We start from the raw sequence: 22,034 nt of genomic DNA, 5'->3' as shown, positions 1-22,034 counted from the left end.
CTTGAAGCTCCTTTTTCTTGTTAGAGACAGGGCCTTTTCAGGTTATCAGGAAGACACTCTGTAGCAATAGTGTGCTTTTAGTTGCTTATTTTCTTATTGAATTCTGGAAGCTTCTGAGTCCCTCTCCCCACTGTGGATAATTGATTGCTATTTAATACATGGATAAGCCAGGTTTTTAAAAAATGAGATAATAATGGATTTTAATATCACTCAGAACCTGATTCCATGCATTTACACAGTTGACATGGGTCTTTTCGTTGTCTAAGTCCACAGCCTTTTCATACGGTACAGTGTGCCCGGAAGCCCCCTTGCCCATTGTGAGCTGTGGAGAAGAAAAAGGAAAAGTGCAAATGAAACGCTGCCGTCTAAAAAAAGATAAAAGGGAAGCACTGGGACTGCCGCAGGCCAGGTTGCACACACAGGACACTAGAGACATCCTTAGAACTGCGCAAAAACCCAGTCAGGTCACTTGGGAAGCTTAGCGTTCTGGCCTGTAAACCCCAGGTCCACTTTCCACGGTGCTTCTTTCTGCCTTTTCCGTGGTCACTTGGCAGCAGGATAATAAACTAGGGTCCAAACACGGGCCCATCATATCTGGGGCCAAGAAGTAGCAGAGAATCACATCAGGAGCCTGCAACTTCTCACTTCACTGAACACAAACAAGCTCTTTAGAAGAATGCCCCACGGTGGCGGGTGGCCGCCGCCTGCACTCAGACACTGCGCCCAACACAAGGTCATCCGCGCCATCACAGGGCTGGATGCGGGTACGATTGGCACAATCCATTTGGCTCAAATGACCTTCTCCCCCCTCTCCCTTTCTCCTTTTGCAGATGTCCTTGAAAGGCTACCGCAAAGCTTGGAATAAGATGAAAACCACCAATGAGCAGTTGCAGGCAATTTCTGGCCCTGGGAAATAGCCAGAAGGAAGTTACGGCTGCCGACCAAAAAGTGATCCATTAAAGGCATCAGCTCCTGTCTAAATCATGGGGTCCGCTCACTGTTCCCTATGCTGGCTGGGGTCCCCAACTCTCCAGCCATGCTGCCGGCCACCTCCCAGGCTACCTCAGCCCCCTGGGGAATTGTTTTCACAGCCTGGCCCCCGGGAACCCATGAACACTGAAAGAACCACAGGGCACTCTAATGGTTTGACACTTGTTAGCCCACGTTTAGTTCACAAGCACACATGAAAGCGACCTTCCCGCTCGCGGGAGTGGGGCTAGAGGAGAGGAAGCCGGCCCAAGTCTGAGCCGAGGGCCTGTCTGCGGCAGCCGAGCTGCGCGACTCTCCAAAAGAGACACCAAAACAGCATGGGGAATGCCTGGCACTCAGCGTTCTGAGCTTCCTCTTCAGTTTGGATGGCTAGCTCCTAGACGAAGATCCCATTACCAAAGAAAACAAGCACAAAGAAAAAATAAGGTAATTTCTTGGGGCTGATGTAACCTGTTCTGGCCTGAAGCGGACGCAGGCGCCATGAACTCCCCACCGTAGTAGTCATAGTACATGGGCTGGATGGCCATCTCAGACCTGCCTGGCTCCCTCCGCCCCTTTTCCCGGAAGTCTAGACTCATTCGAGTGCCATTGTCTGGCAGTGAATGCGTGGAATGCACGGTGGACCTTTTTTGTCCTTGGAAGGCTAGTCGGGGCCACGCGAGCCGGCTCAGCCCAGCCTGTTCTCTCTGAGTCACGAGATCACGTGATGAGTAGCTGGGTAAAGGACTGGGGTTCTCCCAGTGATGGAAGGAAGACAGGGGAGAGCTGGTCTTCCTGGTTTTGGCCGTGATCCAGTTGCTGTAGTCTTCCACCCTGAGGTACAGGAACAGGCCCGGGCATTTCTCCCCTCCTTGGGACAGGATTCCTCTCAGCACCCACAGACGCATTTCCTTCAGCTGGCACATCATTGGGTTTCCCGGGTCCCCCTGTGATAAAGGACAGAAGGCTTCAGATCTTAGGGAAAAAACTCGTTCTCTCGCTCTCTTTTTTAAAAAAATGTGTCCTAGTGCTATTTACTCTCTGTTCTAGAAAAGTTTTACACTGTTCTGGCCTGTTCTCGCTGGTTCTCACTAGAAATGAGGTGAATTATAAGATGCTGTTTCTAATCTAGGCCACTGTCTACACAAATTCCAACAAGATGACTTTTCCTTTTATCATACAAATTATTTGAAGGCTCCTGCAGTTTGCCTGTGGCTTCCTGGTTCCCACTTCATTTTCTTGCGCCTTTCCAGGACTTGGAATAAACCCTCCCTCTCTTCCGGTTTCTCACTCCTCAAATGTTATTTTGTTCCTTTCTGGCCTGGAATGGGCCTCTTTTCCCTTCTCTTCTCTGTTTTGTTTCCATTTAAGCTGCTCACACCCATCCACAGTCCTGCTGGGGTCAGAGTCAGACTTCCAGGGGAGCATATGCCACCAGGCAGGACTACAAGTTGATCAGCCTGGCAGCTGTCAGCCAGGCACGCTGCGCCTGCCATCCCCATCCACGCCTCTAGAGAGCTGTCCTCCGGGCCTCAGGAGCTCTGCCGTACAGACCTGATCTCCTTTCAGGTGAGTGGGCAGGAGCCTGACACACCTGGCTGGACATGTAACCCTGGCAGGTTACCTAATTCTCTGAGCTAAACTGGGGACTCAATTCACCTCTGTAACACCGGCAGAGGTCCTAGCACAGTGCCTGACCTAGAGGATGCACTCAGTAAACAATTAGCTGCTATTACCCTGGTGTTGAGAAAAGGCCATCGTTTTTACATGAAAAACTGAGAAATGTGGAAAAAGAAACAAGGCAGCAACTAGGAATAATTTATCTTAACTGTCCTCTCCTGCCCGCATCCCCCAGGCCTACTCTTAAAGGAATACCTGCTCCCCAGCCCCGGCCCGTGGGCCATCTTGGTCCAGGCGGTGGGGGTGGGGGGGTTACCATCGAAGGCTGAGAGATTACACTTCACTCTCACTGTTTGGACTGAGGCATGGGGGAGGGGGCTTACAGTTGACAATGGCAAACAGTCTGAACAGATTCAGCCATGAGACTCAGAGAGGCACAAAAGTGGTCGCCTCAGTCCCTGCCGGTCCCCAGGCCTCGGTGCCCGAGCCTTCTTGGGTGTCTACACACTTGCAGCCTCCTTCACTGAACCCTCCTTTTTCTGAGGAAGCCATGCCAGAACAGAAATGAACAGGAGAAGACAAGAGCCACTCCGTAAGCAGGGCCAGGGGAGGCGCGCTCGGCAAGGCTGCCATAATTCCCTGGTTGTCTCACAGCCACAGACACGTGAGGATAACATTCTGGATTTCGCTCTGTGCCTCTCATCAGATGGAAGGGGGTGCTTGAGTGTGGAACTCTTTAATTTTTCAGCTTTTCACATTCTACTGTTTTCATCCCTTGCTGCCAAACAGCAGAAGGTAGAAACTTCATCCCAGAGCTCTGGCCGGTCCTCCTGGGAATGGTGAACAGGCTCTTTCATCTACACCCTGTTGTGTCTGCCTGGGGCACAGAGGGTTTCTGGCCAAGCATGGAGTAATCTCCACTGTGTTCACCAGACCCACTCCCAGTTTGTTTTAACTGTGCTTTTACAGCTTGAGGAAGAAAAAGGAATGCAATTCAGGACAAATAGTTGAATAAACGATTATGTGGTCGCCATCCCTGGCTATTGGGTGGTTTTGCAAGCTGCTGTTCCACTCAGGTGTAGAGTACACTGCTTTTTCTCTTCTCCATAACCTGTAAGGCTGAGACCTTTGCAGCTCAAGCAATGGAGACAAAAAGTACCAGCTGCTCCTCTGGAGCAGTCTCACCTCATCTCCCAAGGGAGCAACCCCAGCATGGGGAGACTCTTTCATTGGGCGATCCTCAACCTCAACATTCAGCAAAAGCCCAGTTTGGGAAGAAGGAGGGGTGAATTCAGAGTGATTCCGCTTTTGTTGGGTCTCTGGGGACTCATTAGAGCAGACACTGAAAAGTGAAAGTGAAAGTCGCTCAGTCGTGTCTGACTCTTTGAGACCCCATGGACTATACAGTCCATGGAGTTCTCCAGGCAAGAATACTGGAGTGGGTTGCCATGTCCTCCTCTAGGGGATCTTCTCGACCCAGGGATCAAACTGGAGTCTCCTGCATTACAGTGGATTCTTTACCACTGAACCACTGGGGAAGCCTGTAAGGAGTTTACCATATTCCTATGCATCTAAGATTCTCTTAAAACTTTCTATCTTTGAAATGGAATGTGTCTTTTAATCAGTTGATTCCAGAATTTCTGTGCACTTTTTTTCCGGCATTTTTTCCTTCTCAATGTTACATAAAATAATGATGTGCTCTACAGCTGATAGCATCTGGATCTGATGAAGTGTGGCTCTAGATTGACAGAGTGGCTGATGGCAGGATTTTGTTAAGTAGCTACATCTTCTTCTGTATTTTAACACATTCTCTAAGAAGTTGCTACAATCCCGTATCTGACAGAGCTCAGTACAATGTCGATTCAGTTGCTCAGTCGTGTCCGACTCTTTGCAACCCCATGGACTACATTGCAATACAATGCAGAACACTCGATAAATGTTAAACCAGCTTTGGAAGGGCAAACTTATTGTCTGATGAAAGGCAGTCCTTCATGCTTTGCAATGAAATGACTTTGAGAAAGAATTGTCCACATATATGTATTTTTTCCCTTTCTCTTAAAAAAACTTTCCCTTAGCCCTCTGAAAAAATTTTCCCACTGGAGAATCCTGAAGACTATTTTGAGAAAAGTGGTTGATAGAGGAGGGAAACTTTGTCTGGAAGTCTGGCAGACCTGGATTCTCGTCTTTAATGTTTATTAGCTGTTTGGCCCTGGTAAGCCACGCTTTTTCAAGGTACAGACACGAGGGCCTTGGACAGGTGTTTGTGAATTTTGTGCATTTTCATGAGGCAGTAGGACAGCCCACATCCAGGTAGAGGGCAGGGCTTCTTATCGGAAAAAAGAAACCCATTAACTGATGAGCAATAGCGTCAGTCTAGGTTTCAAAGAAGCCAAGTATAGTGAGCCTGCCTGTACGCACATTCAGCATGTATTCCCATGTGTGGTTTGGACTCACTCTTTCAAACTTTTAGCTCATGAAAAAACATGTTACTTAGCCATGCTTAGTTATGTCACACTGACAACGGTGACTGGTTAGTCCATTCAGCAGATGGTTATTGAGCTTTTTATTATTATTATGTTATTTTTTATTATGTATTTACTATTATTATTATTATTGATTTTTTGAGCTTATTTGCCAAGTGCAGCTTATCCTGGAGATATCTGTGAATCCCAAGTGACAGTCCCTGACCACACGCAGCTCCCCATCCAGCCAAAGGGAGTCTCCAAGCCCCCTGTGAAGTGACCTCAGCTTACTCTCAGCTTCTATTCCACCATGTTCTTACCAAGCAGACGGCATCGGTCTCCACCTCTAGGTGGTTGCCACATCCTGTTTTCTGCACTCTGTTTAAGGGACACGAGTCAATGTCTTCCACGGAGATTTTCCTCAGGATACTCATCGTCATATGATTTCCTGTCTGGACCATGCAACAGAGAGCCCAAGAATTATTAACAGGAAGACATCCTCCAAGTCAACTCAACTACAACTCACATATCCAGATGGGAGTCAGTAAGAAATGTTCTAATAAACACCCCTTCCTCATAGAAATCACAACCTGTGTCTGGCTTTTTACTGAAGACTACCTTTGCTTTGAACCTGAATGTGAAAGCAGGCAGAGAACGTTCACCCTTTCTTCACATCTACAGAGAATGAATGCTTTTCCTTGTTTGCTTCCCAAGAATCAGAGAAAACAAGGGCGGCTCAGAGAAGAGGACTGAAAGCTCTGGTTCAGGGAATGATGTCCCCTGGCCCCTCGGTAACCTTGCAGTCATTTCAGGCCTTTGCTGCCCATGTACGTCCAATTTTGGTGTAAGGATAACAGAAAAAGGACCAAATGTAAAAGTGACCTCAAAGAGGGCAAGCACTGGGAATCCTGACCAGTTCAGTGGGGGTTCCAGCCCAACTCCAGAACCTCAGGCCACCTGAATTATTGAGCTAAGCCCTGGGATGGTTCATCCCGGTCACCCCCACCGCTGGCACACACAGCCTCCTTTAGGAAAAGGAAGCCATTAACTGCAGATGTGGGGTTCCATCCTGCCACCCAGCAGTTCTGCAGGACTGGCGGCATGTGCAGCTTTCTGCTGAGGAAGCAGATGGGCCGGACCAGGCTGTTGAACTGCATCGCCGTGTCTGTCTTCAGGAGGGCTATGTTATTTCTCATTGTCTTATTGTTGAAGTCCTCATGGATGATGATGGTGTTGATGGGATACTCTTCATGAGCAATCAGTCTTGCATCCATCTTAGCTATACCAGTTATAGCCACGGCGTCCTTCCTGGAGAGAGAGAGCAAGGAGGTCTTGAGAAGCCGAGGCACCAAGGAAGCTTCACACTTCCCTGTTTTCGTGTTTATTGATTTTTCAGCTCCATCCAACTTATCTTCTGGGGCTACTTTTTACTCACCTTTTTGAACCCTGTCCCCAGGATTTTTTTTTTTTCATTTTATTAAAGTGTAGTTGATTTATAATGTTGTATTAGTTTCTGGTATACAGAAAAGTCATTCAGTTTATATATATATAGTATATAATATTTTATATATTATATACATGAAATATATTTCATATATATGAAATATATGAAACATTCATATATATGAAATATATTTGATACATATAAAATGTATTCCATATATTATATACATTACAATAATATATTTTTATTTTTCATATTCATTTCCATTATGACTTATCACAAGATATTGAATATAGTTCCCTATGCTATACAGTAAGACCTTGTTGTTTATCAGTTTTATAGTAGTTTGTCAGGAAATCTTTTCTGAACCACTACACTTGTGCCATCACCCTTTGAAGATTCTTCTATTTATAAGCATATAGGCTACCACCTAAAGATAATCTGGTATGTTATGGCTGATTATCTTTCTTCTATGCTTATTTATTTATGGGTCTAAAATTAAAATGAAAGAAAAACTTTTAAAGCCATAGATTGGAGTAATAATGTAAACCCTGGCAATAATCAAATGGTGTAACAAAAACTGAAAAGAAAGCAGAGGTAGGTTGATACACCAATTTTCTCATCTTTCATGGGAGTCTAAACTGTTATTTATTGACAGCTAATATATGAAATAACAAGGGTGTGCAGACATTAAATTACATAAATAACCTATTAACATTAAGTGGTCATGAGGAGGGAAGGAAAGAGTGAAAAGATTGGAGTTCTGGCATCAGCCATGGGAGAGTCTTGAGAGGATGATCCAGAGAGAAACAGAAGACTTGGGTATTTTCCATGAAATTATAACTCTAAGATAAACACATTTGTAAGAATACAAATTCAAGCTTTCCAAATCTGTTAGAAGAGACCTATGAAACAAAGCCATATAATGAAAACAGGAAGCAAGAAAAACAGAAGACATACTCTAAAAACAAAAAGCAGGAGTTTCATTCTGAATATCAGAGCAGAAGAGCATGCAACAAGACAAAGAAAGGCTTCTCGTGGTGATAAGGAATTCAATCTACAATGAAGAATTCATTGCAACAAGTGACACAATGTTCATGAATTAAATTCCAGGAAATAGAAGGAGAAAAAGCCAGGAGTTTGTAATTTGCCTTGGTCAGCCCAGGAAAGATCAAGTAGACTCCATGCTCCAATTTTATATATTAAATTATATTCCAAGGACAAAGGTGAACTTTGTAATTTACCTATGCAAAATAGTCACATGGACCACGTAGCGGACGACAAAGACAACATGAACGAATTCCTTAATAGATCACCTTGCCATCTAACTCAAAATTAAATCATGTTAGAAAACAAAGCAAAGCATCCTATCACCTGGATATTTTTAAATGATCTTTAATAAAACCCAGAGTCAAGAAGGAAATCAACCGAACCAGCAGATCAGATAGAAAATAGCAGTAATGAAAACACTGCGTAGAAAACAACCTTTCTGGAGGGCTGGTTGGCAACATGTACAGCACATATAGAGTGGTTTTTTTTTAGTCTGGTTTAAAAGAATGCCCGTTTATTGTAACCATTTGGAGAATACAGAGAAGTTCAAAGAAGAAAACAGGAATCATGGGTGTTCTGAGCATCCAGAGATGGGCACTCTTCAAGTGTTGCGTATTTCCTTCAAGCCTTTTCCCTATGTGCGTATATTTGTGGCAATCTCATGGTTAAGGTCTGAGGTTTAAGTGTTTTAAACTTAGCCTATCAATTCCCTTAACAAGTCTCCTTGTTAGTACTCTGATCAGTTCCCTTAACAAGATAAGCAGTAAGAACTTCTAGTGTCACAAGTCAGTGCCTTTGTGATTGTAGTACATAAAACGGGAGCCAATATCCTTCCTACAGAGGATGGCGAGCCCATCCTTTCACTCCGCAGTGGTACAGCTGTTAGTCCTTACTGCAGAGAAGACACAGACTGTGCCGACCTTGGCAGCTGGTGATTTTAGGACCCCCCAAGCTCACGGCAAGCCCCGAGATGGTAAAAAGCCGTGTTGCCCTGACACCGGGAATCCAGCTTCCAGGCTTCCCCAAGCTGAGCAGGAAGCAGAGTCCCCCAGAGCCCACCCCGCCTCGGTGGGCTGTGTCGGCTCCAAAGCTGGGGTACTGGCCTGTTCTGAAAGGTGGACGCGATGCTGAGGATCCAGAACTCACTGATGATGCTGCCAAAAGTCAGGTGGGTGTACTGGGAATCCTGCAGCGACACCACCCACGGGAACTCCTGCTCTTCGACCAAACCCTCCTCGGAAGTGACCACAATGTTGCTTTTCTGGACGCCGCAACCTGCAGGGGGTGTGCAGGGGCCTGACTGCCGGGCAAGCAGCTGGAGGCCTGTGGCTGCCGCCACCATCAATGCATCAGACCTCAGGACCCGCTTGCTCTCCTGCCGTTTCCCCCACTTTTTCTGGCTCGCCATAACCCTTCCACCCTTGTTTATTTTCCTAGGAGGTCTTCTTCCCTATCAAAGACCCTTGGTGATATCTTTGAACCTAAAAATGTTAGGCTAGCGATGATCACTCTCATCTATTGCATGCTTTGCACTTAGCAGATTTGTTGTTGTTTGTTTAGTCTCTAAGTCAGGTCCAACTCTTTGTGACCCCATGCCCTGTAGCCCACCAGGCTCCTCTATCCATGGGATTTTTCGAGGCAAGAATACTAGAGTGGGTTGCCATTTCCTTCTCCAAGGGATCTTCCTGACCCACGGATCAAACCCACATCTCCTGCGTTAGCAGGCGGATTCTTTACCGCTGGGGGCTTCCAGGTGGCTCAGTGAAAAAGAATTCCCTGCCAATGAAGGAGACCAGGGAAGTCCCACTTAGTGTATACTAAGCTGTTTATCTGAAATCTTTCATATATATCAGCAGTTCTTAAAGTGTAGTCTGGGACCTTTGGGAGTCCTCAAGACCCTTTCTGGGGTCTGCCAAGTTAAAGCTGTTATCATAACCACACTAAGTATGTGCTTTTTTTCACTCTCTTTCTCTCGCTGAAGTCCAGTGGAATTTTCAGAGGGCTTCATGATAATCACTACTCTCCTGGTTAATAGCATGTGTGACCTGGGTATTATGTTTTAAATTTTCCCCAGTTTTAATTTCTAATGTGCTAAGTATATATTTGGGATTGAGGACCACCACTGTTTCAGGAAGGCCCTGGACACCGTGTCCCAAGTCCAGTTGGCCCCTATGCGTTGGGACTTGGGGAGATCCACTCACCTCCCTGGGCTTCAGTTTCCTTTTATGAGAGGTGGGGTAACACACGCCTGTCACAAGAGGAGAGGTGTGTCCCCATGACTGATGATGCTAAGCTCAATGGATGGTGGCCTTACCCACCCCCACTGCTCTGGTAGGCACTACGTGAGCACCCAGCATGTGTTTCTAAGTTGGTGGCCCTGGGCCCTGTGTGTCACGTGGTGGGTAGCCCCAGCTGACAAGGTCAGGTCATTGGTGGCTTCTTTTTTCATCCATTCATCTAACTACACACACAGCCCTGCTGAGTTAGGGGCTGGGCTAACGGGACAGATTTCAGGGTCCTGTCCCCACCCCAGAGGAGGTCGCAATGCATGGGGGAGACAGACCCACTGAAGAGTGACAGTGTACAGAGAGACCTGTGACACAAGGGACTGTCCCCGGAGTACACAGAAGAGGGGACATGGATTTTGCCCAGAACATGAAGTCTGGGAGGGCTTCCCCCAGGAGGTGACCTTTGAGGTGAGCACCAATGGCAGAGCGTTTCCAAACCATGATGCTGGAGTTGACTGAATATTCAGTGCAGTCATCAAAGGACCACTCCGTGCCAGGGCACCATGTGATCAGATTCACATCCCTGTGAATTGACACTTGGAGACTTTACTGGAACAGTGACGAAGCTGGTTGTTAGCAGGATAATGGCTGCAAGGCCATCAAGTGCTTCAGGGTCACCAGAGATAGGAATTCTGGTTTGTTTTTTCTACCACAGGATATCGGCCATCTGTGGTGAACAAGGCACTAACCAACCCTTCCTCATGCAGCAAGAATCTGTAAGTGTGTGATGACTTTTACCTTTTCAAAGTTCTAGTTGGATGACTCATTCATTCATGACCTTATAAAATCCTTGAAAGGCCAGGATATAATGAGGAAATCTGCCCCAGAGATGAAATGTTGGCCCCAGGTCACTTGCCTGAGGCTTTTTAAGAGGGGAGGAGAGGCCCTTTCTGTGTTTTGTCTCCTTGGCCTGCAAGGAGGTGGAGGAGGCCAGGAAGGCAGGTTGGTCTGCTTGGTATGTGTGTCCTTATGTGTGGGGAGCTCCCTCATTCTCCTATTTAACTCCAAGACAACAGGAGAGAGCCAGCTGGGGTGGCAGGAGCTGGCACAGAGACTGCTTTTGTCAGGTACCCCACCATCTGCCCTGTTCCAGGCTGGAATCTATAACCTGGGGATCGGGGGGGGGGGTGACTGCAGCTGCCACTTCTGCTGACTGAGGCCAGGCAGCCTCTAAGGCACCTCCCTGCCCCAGGGCCCAGCCCTGCAGTTGGGGATCAGTTTGGAGGTAACGATAAAAGCTAAAGGATAAAGGCCTTCACCAGTACAACGAAGCTGAAATAGAAACACTGGGAAGGCCTGATTCCCAAGTGCGTAAGACACATCTTGCCCTCCCCCTACTAGCCCCCCGACTCCGGCTCAGGAAGATGGAGCCTGGAGGATATGTCCTGGGAGAGCAGAGGCAGGGGCTGTGAGTGGGGAGTCAGGAGCTCATGCCAACCCCCTCTGCACGCCGCCCCCCCTACCCGAGAGAGCCCTCTCTGTAGCCTAAGCTTTATTTTCCTAACCAGACTCTCACCGAGGACTAGTCCTGACACCAGGCTGCTCAAGCCCAGTGTCCTACATCCACCTGCCACCTTCCACTTCTTCACCTGGTTCCCTCCACCAACGCATGCTGCCCGGAGCAAGGCGTCGTGAGTCACCCGCCCCCGAGTCCCTCTCTGGACATTAAAAGGACAGTTTCCTTTTCTGGGATGATTCCCCCTGCCACGTCACACGGTCAGCTGAAGTCGTGACGGAAGAGAGAAGAGAGAAGCACACTCACTGGCAGCCGCGTGGGAGACGCAGAGCAGCACCAGGAACGCCCCTCTCATCGCTGCCATCCCCAGAGACAGCCGCAGCAGACACCATGGGCAGCTGTGAACACAGAAGTGCCAAGCGCCTGGCCTTTTCCTCTCCTCCCCAAGGTGGTGACATCCCCCACCCCCACCCCCCGTATCGGAGTCCCTGTCCCTTGCCTTTCCACCCACAAACCTTCCGAGACACGGGAATCAGACCTGTCAGGTCCCTGTTCTTTGGTTCCAAGCAGTAAAGAGGCCGGGACTAGCTGCCCAGCCTCAGTGTTCAGCCAGTGACTCGGGAGATGGCACAAGGAGAGAAGGTGGCCACGCTGGTCAGTTTTCTGCACAACCCAGCCAGGGTCCCCAGGTTTCTCCACAGCGTCAGTTCTCAGAAAAAGGTTATTTTTTGACTCGTGGAATTCAACCCTTGCCTTAACTCTGTAGCCATAGGATGCTGCTGAAAAGCAAAAAGTGGGGGTTCTGTAAAAGCTCACCCTGGTTTTGCCCCTCCTGTGGACTTCCCTGATGGCTCAGATGGTAAAGAATCCGCCTGCAATGTGGGAGATCTGAGTTCAATCCCTGGGTTGGGAAGATCCCCTGAAGAAGGGAAAAGCTACCCACTATACTATTCCTGCCTGGAGAATTCTATGGACAGAGGAGCCTGGTGGGCTACAGACCATGGGGTCTCAAAGAGTCGGACACAACTGAGCAACTGAACACATTAAACTCTGCTGGCTTAAGTAATGCTAGGTTTCTTTTCACTGATGACAGCTCAGACTTTTACATAGTAACCGCCCCAGCATTTCGCTCAGTTCATTCACACAGTAACCCTGTGAAGTGGACACTGTCATTATCCCCATGTGTGTTTATGTGTGTGTGTAAAGTCGCTGAGTCATGTCTGACTCTTTGCAATCCCATGGACTGTGGCCCACCAGGTTCCTCTGTCTGTGGGATTTTTCCAGGCAAGAATACTTCAGCGGGTTGTCTTTTCCTTCTCCAGGGTGATCTTCCCGACCCAGGGATCGAAGCCCTCATCCCCATTTTACAGATTCAGAAGCTGATACTCAGAGACCATAAGAATCCCACCCAAGATCACCCAGGGCTGCCCGGTGGTGAAGCTGGAGTTCAAAGCCCACGTGTGCTCCTCCATCCACTCTGTCTCCTCACCAGAGGGAGCTAGCATAACCCACAATAAGAAAGACCTAGAAACCTACACGGGTCCAGCAGACCTTATAGACATGTGTACATGCATGCTCAGTCCCTGAGTCACATCCTACTCTTTTGCAACCCCCCACGGACTGTAGCCCGCCAGGCTCCTCTGTCCATGGGAATTCTCAGGCAAGAATACTGGAGCAGGTTGCCATTTCCTTCTCCAGGGGATCTTCCTGACTCAGGGATCAAACCCACTCGTGCTGTTCTCAGTCACCATGTTCTGCTCATGATGCCAGGTGTTTCTTGCCGTCAGGGTGGTTCTCAGAGTTCTTCCTTGAACTGCTCCTGCAAAAGGAGAAGTGAACTCACTCTGACCTTATACCGCAGAGCTCAACCGAGGGATTCCTTCTAGCACCTTAGGAAGAATATTCCATTGTGGCATCACTGTTACCATGGAGCCACCAAGCAAACGTCTGGACATGGGGACACGGGAGGAGCGGGGATGAAAAGCCGGCCTGTTTCCTAAACTTGGCAGGGCTATTCTGGAAGCCTGCCTCTCCCCAAGTCTGGCTGAGACAAATTCCCTTTTGCCAGGTCATAGAACCCTGTCCAGTCGCGGCCGTGGTCTGTCTGCCTCCTCGGCACCCATCCTGTGTCTACATGAGTCTGTCCGACTGGAGGGAGGAAGCCCACGACTTGGGAGGGTTTGGTTTTTCCAACACTGACAGCATTCTTACACTCCCAGTGTGGTTTCCTGGAGGCTCAGCCCAGTTTTCTTTAGCCCCCTAGCTTGTGGGTCCACATGGAGCTACCAGAAGTGCCTTGCCAGACCACAATTGCCAGATGGATCTGCACTGCAGCAGCTACAAACAGCCCAGGCTTTAGCACAAGGGCCAGGACTTCAGAAAAGTGTTGACAACGTTGTGGTCGGATGTAATTCCACAGACCCAGAGGGCTGCTGGCATTGACTGGACAGATGAATGACTGATAGGTAAAGGATGGCTGGATAGAAAGCAAAGCCTGGCGAGAGAAACCACTGCCTCCTTCCCTTCTTGGCTTCCCTAACATCCATCCTGTGTGTCTCGCCAGCCTGTATCACCTCCAACCCCAAGGAGGGAGAATGGAATGGGAAAGATTTTTGGCAGTGGGAGAAACCAGAGTTGCTGAACCTTCAATATGCTCCGCATATTGCAGGTCTCAAAGAGCTTTCACAATTTCTCATTCAGGACTCACAATCACCCTTGCCAGGATGAGAGAATTACCCAAGCTTTCCAGATGGAAACACCATGCCTCAAGGTGGGAAAGTCACTTCCCTAGAGCCGAACACCTGGGAAATATGGGCAGGATTCCAACCGGATCCTTCCAACTCCAGGGTGGTCAACCAGCTCCAAGTCGGCATTTCTCAGCCTGGACCACATGCTTGATAGGGGATGGAAGTAGAAACAGTGATCGGGGCAAAGTCGGGGGCTGCTCTTGAAGAATGGGGATGCTGACGTTAGTACCCAAGATGTTGACTCTCTCCAGATTCCTTCTTAAATTTCTGTGTGAAAAGAAGCCATGTGCAAGCTGCCAGAAACACTTTGTCTCCTCACAGGAGGGAGCTATCATAACCCACAATAAGAAAGACTTAGAAACCTACACGGGTCCAGCAGACCTTATAGACATGTGTACATGCATGCTCAGTCCCTAAGTCATGTCCTACTCTTTTGCAACCTCCCACGGACTGTAGCCCGCCAGGCTCCTCTGTCCATGGGATTTCTCAGGCAAGAACACTGGAGCAGGTTGCCATTTCCTTCTCCAGGGGATCTTCCTGACTCAAGGATCAAACCCACGTCTTCTGCATAGGCAGGTGGATTCTTTACCACTGAGCCACCAGGGAAGCCCAGCCTTATAGACAGTGGGCCTCAAATTTTCATCCTCTCTGGGCCACTTAATACAGACTGTCAACTTTAGGTAAAATTTTCAAAAATTTATCACAACATTTAAAATAACTATTTGATTCTTTAAGGTTAATAATAATAACATTTTTATTTTATATCTTTGAGAGGAAATTCATTTGCAGTCTTACACCAAGGGCTTCATGTTCAGGACAGTGACAGAATGAAACATTCAATTTTTCAACCTGTCATTTTTCACTTGTTTTCTTTATTTTCATTAAGTTAGAAATCTTAACTGTCAACTAAAGGACATCTGAAATCGCAGTATGTTCTGGAATTTCTAGCAGATATTCAGTTCGGTGTATTCAGATTAAGCATGGACTCCAAAATTACAGAGAGAGTTTTTTCATTGATGGCTGTTCTCACATACTTAGGGGCCAGCCCATCAAGCTCAAAACCTGGGCTGAAATTTTCTTCTGGGAAACTGAAAGTTTCATCCTGGGAGATAGCGATGGTTGGATTGCTAGTCCACTTAGTTGCTTTCCCCTCTGGAAAATATGTCTTCATGTCCCATTGCTGCTTTGTTAAAAATGTTTTTTAAACATGCCAATAAGAGCTTTACTATACTTCAAAAATCTCTTGTGGAATTAACAGAATTAAAAAATCAAGCACTTCTTCATTTTGTTGTTGTTCAGTCGCTGAATTGTGTCCAACTCTTTGTGACCCCATCGACTGCAGCAAGCCAGGCTCCTCTGTCCTCCACCATTTCCAGGAGTTTGCTCAATTTCCTGTCCATTGAGTTGATAATGCTATCTAACCATCTCATACTGTGTTGTCCCCTTCTCCTTTTGCCCTCATTCTTTCCCAGGATAAGGGTCTTCCCCAATGAGTCAGTCAACTCTTCCCATCTGATGGCCAAAGCATTGGTGCTTCAGCATCAGTCCTTCTACTGAATATTCATTGTTGGTTTCCTTTAGGATTGACTGCTTTGATCTCCTTGCAGTCTAAGGGACTCTCAAGAGTCTTCTCCAGCACCACAATTCAAAAGCATCAATTCTTCAGTGTTCAGCCTTCTTTATGGTCCAGCTCCCACATCCGTACATGACTACTTGTTCATGTACCACCTATTTGCTTCCTACTCATCCCTGGTTTGTTAAACTGTTAAAGCAAAATATCTACTCGCCCAAATATGTCATAGTCATTGCTCACTTCCATGGGGAGACTTTTCTACTGTCCTACAACGTCTCTTGGACAGGAATTTTGTTGATAGTTCACGCTGACTTTGAGTTATTTTTCATTAATGTTCATGTTCACTGAAGGCTTCCCAGTCATGGTATGATGTCTGCTATGAAGAGCAAAACTTTGAATCAGACTTTTGCCATTTAGATGTCTTTTCTGCTTAGGAAAAAGAAAGCATGAGTTTTAAATTCAAGAAGGCATTATAATGCCCACATTCTGGAAAAACCCTATAACTTATGTATCAAAGAGATCATTCTACTTGTTTGAAAATGGCAAAGATGTTTTAATGATGTCATGCCATGATTTGGAAATTTTATTTTCAGATATCTATGTTGGATTTGCAGGTTTTTCATGAAAGAGATTATCCATAGAATGTTTTAAACCTTCCTAGAAGGGTTTAACATAGAATATCAGGTTCATAACATAGAATATTCCCATGTTCTTAACCCTTAAAGAAGGAACTTGTATGCAAGAGTTTTTCAATTTTTTTAGAAATAAAGTGGATTTTATTAACCACTGGCCAGCTTCCTAGCAGGCTTAGTGGTAAAGAATCCACCTGCCAATGCAGGAGACGAGGGTTCAATCCTTGGGTCAAGAAGATCCCCTGGAGAAGGAAATGGCAGCCCACTCCAGTATTCTTGCTAGGAAAATCCCATGGACAGAGGAGCCTGGGGGGCTACAGTTCATGGGGTCACCAAGAATCAGACACGACTGAGTGACTGAGAGCACACACACACACAAAACTGAAAGTCAAATTACCCAATCAATCTTTGATACTGGCTGATACTGAATATTTCTACCACATGTAACTGTGTCAATGTAAATTTACCTAATGAAAACTTTTGATTTTAAGTTAATTTAAAAGGAACATTTCACAGATATATTTATTTAAGTCAAACCTACCATACAAGAGCTGGGACATTACCATTATCTTGAATCTGTCTATGTATTCCACCCTCTATCTTTTCTCTGAACTGTTTGTTTAATAATAATCAGTTCATCCATGTTATGAATGCTCAGACTACATATTGAGTACATGGGCAAGAGTTTCTCTAGGGTGCATATACTAGAAGTAGGGTTCCTAGGTCAGAGGATCTGTCCAGTTCAGTTCAGTTCAGTCGCGTCCAACTCTTTGCGACCCTATGGACTGCAGCACGCCAGGCTTCCCTGTCCATTACCAACTCCTGGAGCTTGCGCAAACTCGTGTCCATCAAGTTGGTGATGCCATCCAACTATCTCATTCTCTGTCGTCCCCTTCTCCTGCCTTCAATCTTTCCCAGCATCAGAGTCTTTTCCAATGAGTCAGTTCTTTGGATCAGTCCTTCCAATGAATATTCAGGCCTGATTTCCTTTAGGATTGACTGATTTGATCTCCTTGCAGTCCAAGGGACTCTCAAGAGTCTTCTCCAACACCACAGTTCAAAAGATCAGTTCTTTGGCTCTCAGCTTTCTTTATGATCCAACTCTCACATCCATACGTGACTACTGGAAAAACCATCAGTTCAGTTCAATTGCTCACTTGTGTCCAACTCTTTGCCACCCCATAGACTGCAGCATGCCAGGCTTCCCTGTCTGTCACCAACTCTGTGGAAAACCATAACTTTGACTAGATGGGCCTTTGTCGGCAAAGTAATGTCTCTGCTTTTTAATATGCTGTCTAGGTTGGTCATAGCTTTTCTTCTACGGAGCAAGCATCTTTTAATTTCATGGCTGCAGTCACCATCTGCAGTGATTTTGGAGCCCTCCCCCCTAAAAAAAATCTCTCACTATTTCCACTGTTTCCAAACCATCTATTTGCCATCAATTGATGGGACCAGATGCCATGATCTTAGTTTTTTGAATGTTGAATTTTAAGCCAGCTTTTTCAGTCTCCTCTTCCACTTTCATTAAGAGGCTTTTAGTTCCTCTTCGATTTCTGCCATAAGAGTGGTGTCATCTGCATATCTGAGGTTATTGATATTTCTCCCAGGAATCTTGATTCCAGCTTGTTCTTCATCCAGCTCGGCATTTCTCATGATGTACTCTGCATATAAGTTAAATAAGCAGAGTGACAATATACAGCCTTGACGTACTCCTTTCCCAATCTGTTAGGATATATCTGTCTTTAGAAGATAAGGCTAAATTGTTTTCCAAGGAGGTTGTAACAATTTGTACTCCTACCAGCAGCATATATGGGTCCTGCTGATCCATGTCCTTTCTAACCCTTGCTACTGTCAGCCTTAATTTTTTGCCAATCCAACAGTTATAAATGATATCTCTTTGCTAATTTTCATTTCTCTAATTATTAATAATGTCAAGGATATTTCCCCACGTTTATTCCCTCCCGAGTTAATGCTTGTGTCTTTTGCCCTTTTTTTTTCTGTTGAGTTCTTATTGCTATGTGAGCATTCTTGATACATTCTGAATATTGTTCAATGTACATATTGTGAATATCTTCAACCAGTTGTGTCCTATGTTTTCACTTTCGATTTCTTTATGGTGTTTTGATTAAACAGAGGATTGAATTTTGTCAAATAATTTTTTGGTATCAATTAAGATAATCATTGGAAGAGGAAATGACAACCTACTCCAGTATTCTTGTCTGGGAAATCCCATGGACAGAGGAGCCTGGCAGGGTACAGTCCATAGGGTCGCAAAAGTGTCAGACATGACTGAACAACTACATAAGACAGTCATATGGTTATTCTTGAAATTGTTAGTGTGATTAATAAAATGTATAGATTTTCTCAAGCCAGTTGAATTTCAGGGATTAATATTTTATCTTTTTATACAGTACTATCTGCCGATGTTTTATATAGCATTTTTGGCATCTGTGTTTGTGAGTTAGATTGGCTTGTAATTTTCCTCTCTCGTTTTATCAGTTTTAAGATCCTGTGGAATTAGTTGGGAGATGGAAGTGATACGTTCTCTGAAATTTTACAGAATTTAATTGAAAATTATCTAGGTCTGCTGTTTGTGGGTAAATTTCTAAAGGCTGTTTAATTTTTTTAGTACCTCTAGGACCGTGCTGACTATTCATTTTGAGGCACTTCGGTTAGTTATGTTTTTCTAGGAACTTTTCCATTTTGTTTGCTTTTAAATTAAAGGTGTTAAGGACTATCATTCATTATTGTTTAAAGTTTGTATTATGAAAGTTAACATCCTTTTTTCATCCCTAGTATTGTTTATTCATGCCTCTGTCTACTCTTGATCACTTTCTCCAGAGTTCCAGTTTACCTGTGCTTTCAGAATAAATTTTTGTCTTTGTTGATCTTTATGTTTTTGGTTTTGGGTTGGTTTTTTTTTTAAGGACTTTTTTTGGTATCTTTGTACATTTGTTATCTATCTTATTACTAGTATCTGTTTTTAAAAAGTACTAGTACTGGCTTATTACTCTGTATGTTGGTTTTCTGATTTATATTCTCTGCATTTAGATGTATTATCTGTTTTCTTCTACCTTCATTGGGTTTATTTCGTGTTCTTTTTCTAAAATTTTAGGTTGGACATTCAGCTCATGGATTTTCTTGCCCTCTTTTCTAAAATAAGACTTTGTATTTCCCTTTAAGTTCTACTTTCCTGGCATCTTTTAAGTTTGATACATTGTGCTTTCCTTATCATTCATTTCTAATATTTTAGTGCTTTCATTATGATTATTTTTGACTCTTGAACTACTTAGAAGTGTGTTTTTGAATTTCCAACTGTATGACTAGTTTTATTTAACTTTTTCTTCTATTTCTAACACAACTGGGTTGAAGAATATCTGTGTAATACTGATTCTTCAAAATCTCTGAGGCTTGCTCTTGGCTTAATATGTAGTAAGAAACTTTTCAACTATTCCATGTTTGCTTGAGGAAAATGCAAACTGTCTCTACCCATCAGTTCACCTTCAGTTTGTTGACTGTTCTCTTCAAATCTCCTGTATCTCTGATTTTCTGTTTGGCCTATCAATAATTAAGAAAGGTGCTTCCTATTATGGTGACTTTATCAATTTCTTCCTACTGTCATAGCCAGTTTTGCTTTGTGTTTTGAAGCTGTTTTATTAGTTACACAAATTTTAAATTGTCATATTTTCCTGATGAATTGAACTACAGTTCTCTGTCATTATTCTCTGCAGCTGTATTCTATGAAGTTGTGATAAACACTGAATTGATGAATACTGAACTATTGCTCCTTGGGTAAATATTAGGCTAGGTTCTCACAAGCCTCTCATTATAAACTTTTCATCAACTAATCAATACGTAATCTTGTTTTATGTGTGTTTCTCTCTCAAGACACCTTATTTAGTGCATATTGTTTACTTGTTAACATTGAACATGTGGCAAACAGCACGGTAACTTATGCCTCAAGCTTCTCTAATCCATGCATTTTCTCAATAAGCCTTCTTGTGCATAGGGACGCTGGACACCAGCACCATGCTTGGGGGCCATTTTAAACGGCAAAATCACCAACAAAAAGCACAGAAATACAAAAACTATAGCACTAAATAGACATCCCAAAGGATGGTTGTTTCTAGTATGAGCTGAAACAGGAAGCTGCTCAACCTCAGCTAGGAACAAGCTTGTTGAGTGACTCAAACTTTCATCACTCTGTGTCTGCTTGAGAATGACTGCAAAGCACTGCAAGTGTTTATTTTAGAATTAAAATAAAGTTCAATGAGTAGGCAAATTTGCAAATACAGCATTCATGAATAATGTGTGTTGACTATATTTGATTATATATGATTTCTATCCTTAATAATATTATTAATCTTAAAAGCTGACTTTGTCTGACATGAATATAACTATGCCTGCTTTATATCTGTTGATGTTTCTTTTTCCTGCTTTTACTTTTTTTTTTTTAGCTCAGGCAGATGCTGCCTCTTTTTTTTTTTTCTGGCTGCACTGGATCTTTGTTGCTGCACACAGGCTTTCTCTAGTTGTGGGAACAGGGGCTGCTATCTGATTGCAGCGCGTGGGCTTCTTGCGGTGGCTTCTCTTGTTGCGGAGCACTGGCTGTAGGACGCACAGGCTTCAGTAGTTGCAGCACTCAGGCTCCATAGTTGCAGCTCATGGGCTTTAGAGTGGGGCTCAGTATTTGTGGCACACGGACTTTGTTGCCTTGCAGCGTGTGGGACCTTCCTGGACCAGGGATCGAACCTGAGTTCCCTACATTGGCAGGTGAATCTTTTAACCACTGGACCACCAGGGAAGTCCATCCATGCTTTTACTTTTTCACTTTCAACTTTTCTGTAATTTTATGCTTCAGATGCATCCCTTATGAATAGTACGTTGTTGGATTTTTTTAAATAAAAAGCTCCAGTCTGGCAATCTCTGTCTTTTTAACTGGCATGTATACTCTTTTTATATTGATTGGGATTACTGGTATATTTGGAATTGTTTTACTATCTTCCTTTTCAAAAAAATGTGTCTGTTCTGCTTTTTTTGAGCTTTCTCTCCTCTCTTGCCATTTTGGCTTATGTTTTGTTTTGCCTAGTCCACATTTTCTTGCTACTGGTTTAAAATTTTTACAGTCTATTCTATTCTTGTAGAGGGTACCACTCAGTTATCTCCCCATGCACATTTAACTTCATCACCTCTAATATTAATTTTTATATTAACTCCGCCATGATAATACTGCCACCTTAGAAAGCTTCCATTTTAATCTCCCCTCATGATTTATACACTATTCTCATCCTATATTTTAGCTCTTTCTTTAACTCCATACATTATAGTTTTTAAATTACTATGATTACAATTGTGATTTTATTCAGTGATTGTCTGCATTTAAACAATATTCACTGTTTTTATGCTCACTGTATTTTGTATCTTAGACTTTATATCTACATCTATATCTCTTCCCCAATGAACCTCTTTTAGAAGTTTCCTTAGTACAGGTTTCTTTTATTTTTGTTTTTTTAGTACAGATTTCTTAACAATAAAAACGTCTCAGAATTTGCTAGTCTTTAAATTTCTCTTTGTGCACTCCTTTTCTTGAGAACCTGTTTTGCTGGTACACAATTCTAGGTTAAGAAATATTTCATTCAATCCTCAGAAGGTGTTTTTCCCCTTGTTTTCTGGATTCCACTGCTTTGAGAAGGATCCTGTCAACCTAACTGTTGTTTCTTTATAAATTGTCAGTCTTTTCTGTCTGGCTCTTTTTAAGATCTTCTTATTTGGGGTGTACTATGCTTTCATTAA

The 22,034-nt window shown here is 44.4% G+C and overlaps 2 protein-coding genes and 1 long non-coding RNA gene across 41 annotated transcripts in view; 2 read left to right on the top strand and 1 right to left on the bottom strand.

Moving 5' to 3' along the window:
• Positions 1 to 981, top strand: part of CFAP263 (cilia and flagella associated protein 263) — a 32,061-nt gene extending 31,080 nt beyond the window's left edge. For all 3 annotated transcript variants that reach the window (XM_081511744.1, XM_081511742.1, XM_081511743.1), the window contains one exon: positions 831 to 981. In XM_081511744.1, coding sequence (XP_081367870.1) covers positions 831 to 917 — 87 coding nt within the window. In that variant the 3' untranslated portion in view covers positions 918 to 981. The remainder of the gene's footprint in view (positions 1 to 830) is intronic.
• Positions 173 to 13,173, bottom strand: PRSS54 (serine protease 54). Of its 37 annotated transcripts, none has more exons than XM_081511707.1 (8): positions 13,019 to 13,148; positions 11,828 to 12,068; positions 11,596 to 11,687; positions 8,645 to 8,820; positions 6,101 to 6,355; positions 5,372 to 5,503; positions 1,615 to 1,916; positions 173 to 322 (listed from the first exon to the last, which is right to left on the bottom strand). In XM_081511707.1, the coding sequence occupies exons 1-8, from the start codon at positions 13,038 to 13,040 to the stop codon at positions 262 to 264; spliced, it is 1,281 nt and encodes a 426-aa protein (XP_081367833.1). In that variant the 5' UTR covers positions 13,041 to 13,148; the 3' UTR covers positions 173 to 261. The 37 variants fall into 37 exon arrangements, with proteins under 37 accessions (XP_081367833.1, XP_081367831.1, XP_081367834.1 ...); XM_081511705.1 differs by having other exon boundaries at positions 6,101 to 6,359; positions 8,649 to 8,820; XM_081511708.1 differs by having other exon boundaries at positions 6,101 to 6,359; positions 8,649 to 8,820; positions 11,828 to 12,065.
• On the top strand, positions 9,868 to 12,822 carry LOC145514278 (uncharacterized). Its single transcript, XR_014060013.1, has 4 exons — positions 9,868 to 10,241; positions 10,489 to 10,549; positions 11,342 to 11,737; positions 12,612 to 12,822. It is a non-coding gene; the product is annotated as an uncharacterized LOC145514278 (long non-coding RNA).
• Positions 13,174 to 22,034: the final 8,861 nt, after the last annotated feature.

This window comes from Giraffa tippelskirchi, chromosome 7 (genome assembly GCF_054371585.1).
Source record: "Giraffa tippelskirchi isolate mGirTip1 chromosome 7, T2T-mGirTip1v1.2.pri, whole genome shotgun sequence".
Taxonomy (NCBI): Eukaryota; Metazoa; Chordata; class Mammalia; order Artiodactyla; family Giraffidae; genus Giraffa; species Giraffa tippelskirchi.
Note: the sequence above shows the minus strand (reverse complement) of the source record. Positions and strands in the feature narration are given on the sequence as shown.

What these genes read in the sequence shown, in the direction of transcription:
- PRSS54 (XM_081511702.1), bottom strand. Translation starts at nt 13,040, where the DNA reads ATGGTGACTGAGAACAGCACGA. An exon ending in CCACCTTTCAGAACAGGCCA is followed by an intron (nt 6,356 to 8,644) that starts GTACCCCAGCTT and finishes CTCTCCAGGAAG; the next exon opens with GACGCCGTGGCTATAACTGG. An exon ending in GATGGAACCCCACATCTGCA is followed by an intron (nt 5,504 to 6,100) that starts GTTAATGGCTTC and finishes TGCATGGTCCAG; the next exon opens with ACAGGAAATCATATGACGAT.